The 9,825-nt window shown below is 45.3% G+C and overlaps 1 protein-coding gene across 1 annotated transcript; it reads left to right on the plus strand.

The window, feature by feature from the left end:
* Window positions 1-6,965: 6,965 nt before the first annotated feature.
* On the plus strand, window positions 6,966-8,149 carry LOC120626053 (zinc finger protein 574). The gene is made up of 2 exons (XM_039893334.1): window positions 6,966-7,392; window positions 7,614-8,149. Exons 1-2 carry the CDS (start codon window positions 6,966-6,968, stop codon window positions 8,147-8,149), a joined length of 963 nt encoding a protein of 320 aa, XP_039749268.1.
* The last annotated feature ends 1,676 nt before the right edge of the window (window positions 8,150-9,825 follow it).

Raw genomic sequence — 9,825 nt, forward strand, 5'->3', positions numbered from 1 at the left:
CCCTCCGCCTCGCCCTCCGCCTCGCCCTCGCCGCCCGCTGAGGAAGCAGGTACGCACTTGCCGAAGAGGCCGCGTGGCGCGCGTTCTCACAAAATAAAAATCGATCGATTTTACCCTCATCTAGGGTTATCACCGTATCTCTAGATATCTCCTGAGATTTTTGGTCTCTTCTTAAAATTGCCGTTGGATTTTTAGAATCTATACTGGACGAATTCTGTACATTGTAAATGATATTATGAAAAGTTTTTTTAAGGGTGATCTATGATCGATACTGAAGCCAAAACTATAATTTTTTTTTAATGTCTGCCAGTACCGTGGCCGCGCTTCGCGCTGAAATTACTTACTGAATGAATTAAAAAAAAACATTGGATTATTTGAGTACATGTTACGAGGGCATAGGATACTTTTATCCTGAAATTCGGTACAATTACTCTGGGAGAGGGCTGAAAGTGTTACACGATGTTACACCTTCCAAAGGATACCTTTTTAAGTAAAGTTTGTTCTTAAATTATTGACTTATAAAATACCTCACATGTTAAACTCTACAAATTATATTGAATGAATAGTATAGCGCTCTGACACTTTCATTGCATCCCCTTACCATGATACAAATTCTATTTCCACAATCTGGTATAATAGATTGTGGAAATAGATCGAGAGAAAATTGTCTGGATTTTTCAATGGAAATCTGCGGAAATAAATCATTTTCATCTGGTAACCCTACTCTCATCGGTCCAATAGAATGTTGTAACAAAGTGTCGCTCTCCGCGCGGCGCGGCCGGTGCGACCTGTCGCGGCGCATCCGTCACGGGCACGTGCGCCCCCTCACCGCTATGTCCCCCCACTAGCGCGCCGCACCACCGCGAGCGCACCGCCACTCCGCCGCGCCGGCTGCGGTCGCCGCGCTTGACATACTTAATGCGCTGTGATGACAATATGATGTCGCCCCGACGCGCCGCGAGCGCACGTGCGCGTGTTATTGTATTGCGAACTAATTGCGGCGATCATCGGAGCACCGCGCTATTGTGCCTCTCAATTACAACTTGATTGTCGTTTAGTTGTCCGATCAACTTTATAATATTTGAAGCGTTTATTTTAAACGACATTATAGGATAGGGTCTACGTCCACGGGGCCAGCCATTACAATATAATAATAATAAACTCCTTATTTAAAGCATCAGGCTCGCTTGCAGTAACATAAAGAAGGGCAAATAAGCATGTTAATAATGCAATAGACCTTTAATGGCAAACTAGCGCCTCATTAAAGTGCCTGAGTACGGCCGAATCTACTTTACCTGCTCGAGCGCAGTCTCGCCAGCAGGGAATTTTCAGTATACATACTTGCAAGACCAAGTACACAGACTGTGATGACAAGACCAGTTACGAACGAGTCATACCGAGTTTCGGCCGATTGCTCGTGTGAGGAGGCCGTTTTAAAGCGATGCGGACTCTGTGCAATTAATTGGAACTTGGAGTACAGCGCCAACATTAATTGCATGAATGAGAATAAATTGATTTAGCTAATGGTCGTGAGGTTTGCCGCATTTGCGCTCGGCAAGTAAATACATTTGAAAGCGCAGTCGGTAATCGGATTGAGTCGAGATAAGATTATCAGTAAATACTAATGCGAGCGGCGACTGCGCACGTGCGCGCGGCTGCGTGCCGGTTTGTGCATTTATTGGTTTTACCGGGTCATACTGGAAGGATAGAAGTGTAGTGGGGCTGCGACCGGCGACTTCATGCACTTTCATTCGATTTTCATAATTATACTTACGAGTTCTGCGCCCAGGTCGCCTATGCACGCCAAGATCTTTTTAGCTATGTACAGACGTGCGTTGGTAATAAACGCTTTTTAGACCTGTTCCGGCATAAAAAGGTTTCCTATGTCCATCTCCAGGTTGCAATCCTTAAAGTTCCTTAGGTATGTAAATAAAGCGTTCCTTATTCTTTACCTAAGTAATATCTTCCGAATATTGATTTAAGAAGAGTAGGCATTAGAACTTAGAAGATATACTAGCATTTGATGAATGCGAGTGAGAACGGTAGCGATTCAAGAGCGACAACGCGCTTGCTAGAGACTCCAATCGTCGCCTGAGCCGAGGTTCGGCCTCACATGAGGCGCCCTCAGGCCGACGATCCCTTCGCTTCTTCGAGCCCTAGGGTTCAAACTCTTCCTGGCAGAGCCCCATTCCGAGGCTCGCCAACAAGCCCGCGTTACGCTGTTAAAATCATTAGGGTTAATCAGCTACACACAATCCGAAAAAAAAAAAAAAAAAAAAAAAAAAAGCTTGGTAGAGAAGGCTCAATGACTGGATATTATATTCCGTTTATTTCATTTTTGTACAAATCTCGTGGGAACCTTTTGTTTTCCTGGGAATAAAGTAGCCCATGTTACTCTATCATACTATCATACTTTCGCATTTATAATATTAGTAAGGATTCGTATATGCTATAGTTCTATAAAGTGGAAGATAGGCAGGGCAAAACACAAAGTACGTAATCAAAGCAGAGCTCCCAAACCGAGAGCAGGCCGCCGGGCGGGCGCGAAAGCTTATCGCGATGCGGAATCGCAGAGTGCGATCTGCGCTCGCCCGCACCTGACGCCGCGCCGCGCATGGAGTGCGGGCGCACAAAACACTCGCTCGGACTAGGGACTAGGGTGTAGGGGTGAATTACGCGCGTACTGTTCGCTCATGATATTTAAAAAACCATTTTCATAACACTTTTCGAGAAGCATTTTCGTTAATTTATTCTTAAACATATTTAGATGAATGTCATGTCGGTTAAGATATATTTTTATTTTTTACAGCCATACCGCAAGCACATGTCATATAATTATGTACCTACTATTGCACCGTTTTGCAGTACAAAGCCCGTTGTATATCTAATATTTGTATCTCTTTTAACTAACACACATATATATACATAGTAGGCAGTGAGAGAATAACTAATTCGGGAGATTGTTCCACAAGTGCGCCGTAGAAAGGAATACGATATAGTTACTTATACAGTGTACTGTACTGTACACTCAAAGAACTAAGACCGTTTATGAATGGTTAACCTTGAAATAGGCAGGTACTTTAAGGAACACCCGCCGCAATACCTTCTTTGAGGTAATTAAATTCATAGAAGTCTCCGAAACTACTGGACCGATTTTAATCATTTTTATACCATAAATTATCACGACGAAATTCTTAATAATGCGAAAATAAAGAAAATATTAAAAAATATATATTATTATTATATAAAAGAAAAGGCGTGGCGTGCGAGAAAAACTATTAATGATGCACAGGAGTAATGTAGGTACTACATGATTAAATTACTTATTATTACCTTGAAAACCCCCGGAAAAACTGTCGGTTCCCGCGTGATTCGTAAAAAGCCGTAATGCACGCAGACGAAGTCGCCAGCAACAGCTAGTAGTTAATACAGTTCACACACGCCTCAAGTTGTTGGACAGAGGGTGAGACGTGGGGTGGAGACGTGTCCCACGCATGCCTTACGAAGTTTTGCTCCGTTTATAGGCGATGCTTTTCCACTTACCATCACCATTTATTACTAACATAAAAATAGGAAACCTTTCCTTTCCTGCGGTGAATGTAGCCGTACAAAATGAGACTATCTTCGTTCACCTTTTTTGTTCGCTGTGCAATATACAGGAAGCATTGCATCTATATAGGAAGTCGACAAAAAGCATGTTTGTTTTGTATTCGATTTCTGTGAATTGACCGAGGTCCCCCTGATGTTACCAGAGTCTGCACCGATTGATATCTGCGACTTACAAAGTGTAACTCGTATCGAGTGATAGGTTCGGGCGCGCGGACAGCCATTTCGCAGAGTCAACATTGTCGCACACGACGGCGCCGCGCCCTGCGCTCCCTAGCTGCTAGCGGGCGGCGCCGTTGGCACTTTGAACCCTATTGCCCGAGAGCGCAAGGTCCGCAATGGCGCGCAGCCGACGTGTTGGTGCAGCTGTGGCGGCTCGCGCTCTGCGATAATAATGTAAAGAGCTTAAATGTGACCATTCAGAGCACTTCATCAAAACGCGACTCGCTAACCTTCTCTTCGAGTGGGAATCAGTCTTTTTTTTAAACTTTATAGTTCAGTACGGTCCTCCTAGGAATGTACGCCTTAAGCACACGGCCCTATGGCAGCGCGAGGTGGCGGTCTACTGCGAGCGGCCGGCTCGCGCCGCCGCAGCTCTGCTATACCGCGGCGGGTCTCCACTATCTGTCACACGGAGCTTAAGACTGGACTTCAAAAACCTGTTCTTATCTCGAGGAAGGTTCGATCCTAACATTACAGAACAAATGATCCAAACTGTGATTTCATTTTCCAGAACTGCAAGAGTAGCGGCCGCACAGACGAGAGTGCTGTGCCCGGGCCTGCCGGGTGCTGCCACATTGGCCTTTGGGATTTGGGACTGCTTGTCGCCGCTCTGAGTCGTGCTCTCAGTCGTGCCTCTGTAATGCTCGCTCTCAATACCGCAACAGTGCGCGATCGTCCGTCCCCGGCGACTCGTTCACACAAGGCTCGATAGACAAGGGCTACCCAATAGACACCGCCAATACAAAATATTACTTAATGGGTTATTAATTAATATACCTAATGGGTACTCGATTCCCGGAAATGATAGGTAACCTTACTTTCACGAACAGGATCTGACCTACATCACGGGAGTTTTGAGACAAACTTCAATTTTCAGATATTAGAGCGTGAATATATCATGCATAAATACCGACGTTTTGACACGTTTGTGTGGGCCCTAAGTGTCTTAAAAGTACCTACCTCAATGTCGGTTAGATCCTTTACGTTTTACTACGTACAATTTTAAATTATATATATATGTTTCATATTTCATAAAAAATAAACCTTTTCAAAAATAAAATTCCTAACCCTGACTAATGTTATAATGACTTGAAATGGCATTTTCACGCGTATGTGTATGAACCTAAACATTATTTTATCAGATTACTATCCAAGGCCTCTCCATTGTTGTTCCAGTAATCCGGGACCCGCTCGATTGGTTAGCACACACGCGTTATATTGATGATAATAATAATAAATATATATTTTATTCGGAAAAAAACAACATATAAAGTACATATAGGTATAACACCACAGTATATCAGGGATATATATAGCAGCAGATCTTACAATTAGGTAACTAAATAAAATTAAATAATCTAGAAACAAAACAAAGACAAAATACAAGGGTTTTGCCCTTGTATTTTGTAAACAAAAAATAATAAAATGCATATCTGTGGTGTTGTTTCTCCCAAACCGAGTATCGTCTCCAGCTGTAATAGCAGTAGTTTAGTGATCACTGCTACAGCTGACTTTCAGGCGACCTCCCTTGAGATCCCAGACCGGCCGAGAACTGCTATTTTGGGGTTGCCCCCTAGTTTATGTAATATGATTCTACAATCTACATATATGATAATATGTAAATAATATATTGTACAGCAATATGGTTTAATTAATCATAATCTTCCCGTAAATTTGACGTTTGATATCCGCCATCTAGTAGGCGCATATATGTCGGTAGTCGGTATACACGCCTCTGAACATCTCTGATGTTTAAAACTGTATTCCTTCAACAAAACATTATTTTACTCTTAAAAGTAGACTGCTGACTACTTACACACCGAAATAAATAAACAAAGCAAATAAACTTTTATTACATAGGTACTTTTAAATAAAAGTAATCTGTAAGGTCATTAATTATCATGACCCAATATAACAGCAACAGGTCAGTTATTAGCAGTCCCCCGGTTTCACCCGCGTTAGCTGACGGTCGCAACGTGGTCACATTAGCCGCACGGATATCTTGCTCATAGCTGATCCCGTACGTCCGTCATATTCATTATTAATTATATCCTGAACTGTGCGACCAAATAACTCATGCAAGGATTATCGACATAAGATTGCTTGACAATAAACGGACTCTTCTTCTGCAAATAAGTGTTCGTCCTCGTGAGCTCCCGCTGTGACGAAACGGTAGCAACTGACTATGCCTTTTTGTAAAATATAAGATCTTTTCATAAATTGGGGGTTTAGTTTATAGGTATTTACTTGTTTTTAGCTGCTATACTAGGCAGGTTTTAGATTTATATAAAAAATCCGTAGTCGGGTTTCGGTTTTTGAACTTAGTTTTAAAACTTTTCGCTTCTATATTGATACAGGTACAAAATTGTTTTGAGAGGGATTTATTGGGAGCTATCGTAGTATTGATGGAAACAATAATTAGACGAGCATTTATCTATTTATTTGCTGAGCAGTCCAATATTTTCCTATAAGAAATAGCCGTTTGACAAAAATGAGCTGCGAAATTATACTTCCTTAAGGTTTGCATCAGATCAAAGTGAACGTTGCTGGTCTGGAGCATTGGTCGCAAAATGAAATGTTCTCACCTCCTACTTATTAAAGTTATTGTATTTATGTATTTAGTCCGCACACGCTCTCGAACGCGGCCGCGCTGGTGTGATAAACTTATAGTGTACCTAATGTTTATTTGATGATTAATAAAGTTATTGTCCTCATTGTTTACGCGAATTTTACTATTCCTTTTTATTATTTCTAGCTAATAATAACTTTTACTTACGCTGCATAAACGTGGACCATCCGAGTGAACTTCGTCAGCGAGTTGGGAACAAGTGTACGCATCGGTTATTTAATCCTCTTCATATTATATTTAATAGGGAGTAAAGCAAAAAGTAACAAGTGCGTCGTCGGCCGCGGGGGCCGGCCGCGCACAAATCATTTTAGCAACAATATTGTTTAATCGCGCACCGATTAGCGGAGGGTGCCCGGGTCTCGCCGCCCTCCGGGCCCTCCGCGCTCGACGTATATATAGGCCGGCTGCGGAAGCTGGCTGCACTCGCACGCCGCCTGCACCCACGCCCGCCGGAGTCCGCTCGAGCCCGTTCGACCCGCCCGACCCTGCCCGAGTTCGCCCAACCCCCATGTGCACGCGCCTGCTGAGCCGGCGCGGCCTGCGACGCGGCGCGCGCTCGCGCTCCTTCGCGCCGCGGGATCTGCTCGCCGCCGCGCCCGCGGAGAACGTGAGTAGCGCCGCCGACCGGCGAGAGCGCCGCGGCGGCGACTGGCGGCTGACCGGCGCGGCGTGTGCGCAGGTGTACGCGGACGTCGACGCGGCCGGGCGCCTGCGCGCGCGCGGCGGCGTGGCGCGCGCCGTGCGGGCGGCGCGGCTGGCGGACGCGGCGCCGCACGCCGACGCGCTGCTGTGCGCCGAGCGCGCGCCCGCCGAGCCGCGCCTGCGCCTGCGCCTGGCGGCCGACGCGCCGCCGCTGGCGGAGCTGCGCCTGTGGTTCGACGAGCGCACGCTCGCGCTGCTCGACATGCCCTTCCTCACGCTGCGGAACATCACCGGTGAGCCCGCCGCGTCGCCGTACGTACGAATCCAATTCCGAAACGCATTTATGTGCAGCGGAGGCTCGTCGCAAATACCTGCATATACTTACCCGCATTCGTTAAGTTTTAACTATAACTACGAAGATCATAAACTGGCCCCCTGGACACGCGAAACGATCTAAATTAGTATTTTACTTTACTTCGTTTCTATTACCTAGTCGATGGGAAGGGGGCGGGAGCGTTCTCACCCGCCGGCCGCCACGCCTACGTGTGCCACGAGTGCGGCGCCACCTTCGAGCAGCCCAACCCGCTGAAGACGCACCTGTTCCTGGCGTGCGCGCCCTTCGCGCCCGCCGCCTTCTGGGCGCGCTGCGCGGCGCGGCTGGGCGCGCCCGGCTCCGCGCCCGCGCCCTCGGCCCCGCCCGCGCCCCCGCCCGCGCCCGACCCCGCGCGCCTCGAGGCGCTGGCGGCGGCGTGGGGGCGCGCGCGCGGCGGCCACGTGTGCGTGTTCTGCGGCAAGCTGTACTCGCGCCGCTACGGGCTCAAGATCCACATCCGCACGCACACGGGCTACAAGCCGCTGCGCTGCCGCCACTGCCTGCGCGCCTTCGGCGACCCCAGCAACCTCAACAAGCACGTGCGCCTGCACGCGGCGCCGCCCGCCGCGCCGGCCGCCGCGCCGCACGCGTGCCCGCTGTGCCGCAAGCCGCTGGCGCGCCGCCGCGACCTGCTGCGCCACCTGCGCGCGCAGCACGCCGGCGCGCCCGCCACGTGAGGGCGCCGCGACAGGGAACGGGAAATGCGGGGCTCCCCGCATTTCCCGCCTACGAGAAAACGCCAGACATCGCAAGGCATATTTTGCCTGGTAGACAGATTATCTCGTATGAAATTAATTTCATTACATTTTAGAAATGAAATTACCTACAAAACATTAGCGAGTAAATAGATATTTATAGAGTACCTAGGTAAGTAAAAAAAATATATTGTAAATAAGTAAAACAAAGTTTAAATAATTGTAAATTAATAAAATGATTTTTTATTTATCTTAAGGACGAAACGATTAAATTTATGCACACACAGAAGTGCTTGTAGTTTCTCTTTAGTTCTAAATATACACCTATGACCTTTTAATATTTCAATAAATAATGCATGCATAATAGGTACCTACACTTGGAGGAATTATCCGTCGTCTCCTACGGTAGGAGAGCCGTAGCTTAATTGGTGAAAGCGCTCAGGCCGCGATTGCCCGAGAGTTGCAGGTTCAAATCCTGTCGGTTCCGAAAATTTTTATATGCATTTTAAATTTATAAAATATAAAAACAGTCCCATGCCAACCTGATTTCAAAAAATATATCTAAGAAATCTGCGTGAAGAAAAATATGTCCCTTGTTCAAAATTCAGCGATTGTTCATCGGTTCAATTCGGTCATTCATTAGGGCACAATGCCAGAGACATGGCACAGGAACGTGGTGGTTCGTTTCTTCAATAAAGGTGACAATATGAAAGTAGGTATTACTGCTGAATAGTGTTGCCCAAATGCAAGAACAAGACGAGACTTAGCCAGTCTTGGTCTTGGTCTTGCGCCAATACACCTGGTCTTGGTCTTGGTTTTGGTCTTGCGCTCCCAGTCTTGGTCTTGGTCTTGGTCTTGCAGCAAGAGTCTTGCAAGTCTTGCAATTACCTATTAGTCTATTACTATTTATTAAAGTTTACTTTAAATCTTAGAAAAACGTATTAGAATTGGAACATTGTGAGCTTGAATTAACATAGCCATAGTAAAGATCAAGCAGATTAATAAATAACTGAAGATTTGATAAGAAATTCGAAAAATCAACTGACCTATATGTCGTTTTCCATGGAAGTAACTGTTTCTTAATAAACATTTATGATTTATAAGCTTACATTTGCTAAAACATGTAAAAAAACAAATTAATTACAATAACTTGACTGTATTTTAAAGAACAATACTTATCTGTCTAGAAAGAGATTGAACCCTCAACTTATAAGAAATTTAATAAAAGAGTTTTACGATTTATCATTTATTTGAATAAAAAATAAAATACAACACAAATCAACAGCTTTATCATTAGGTTATGATACTTTATATCAATTCTTTTGACCAAGAATTAATACAAAGTAACCATCTGGCTGACTCATCACTTAACCTATTTCTATGTTTTCTAATTACTAATGATGCTTTAGAAAATAACCTCTCAGCAGGTACTGAAGTTGCAGGTATTGAGAGAAAATCACGGGCCATTTTCGATAAAATCGGATACTCTGTCTCATGCGTCCTCCACCAATCTAAAATGTCTTCCGAGCTGGCAGTTCTTGGTTTTCTCAGGTACTCCTCCAACTCGTCTATCACTAAGCCTTGAAGACAAGATCCAGATGACGTCGAGGGACATTCATAGAGTTTATCAAAGTCTATTACGTCTTCATCTTCATCAC

Source organism: Pararge aegeria, chromosome 8, assembly GCF_905163445.1.
Source record: "Pararge aegeria chromosome 8, ilParAegt1.1, whole genome shotgun sequence".
NCBI lineage: Eukaryota > Metazoa > Arthropoda > Insecta > Lepidoptera > Nymphalidae > Pararge > Pararge aegeria.

What these genes read in the sequence shown, in the direction of transcription:
- LOC120626053 (XM_039893334.1), top strand. Translation starts at nt 6,966, where the DNA reads ATGTGCACGCGCCTGCTGAGCCGGCGCGGCCTGCGACGCGGCGCGCGC. An exon ending in CACGCTGCGGAACATCACCG is followed by an intron (nt 7,393 to 7,613) that starts GTGAGCCCGCCG and finishes AGGGGGCGGGAG; the next exon opens with CGTTCTCACCCGCCGGCCGC.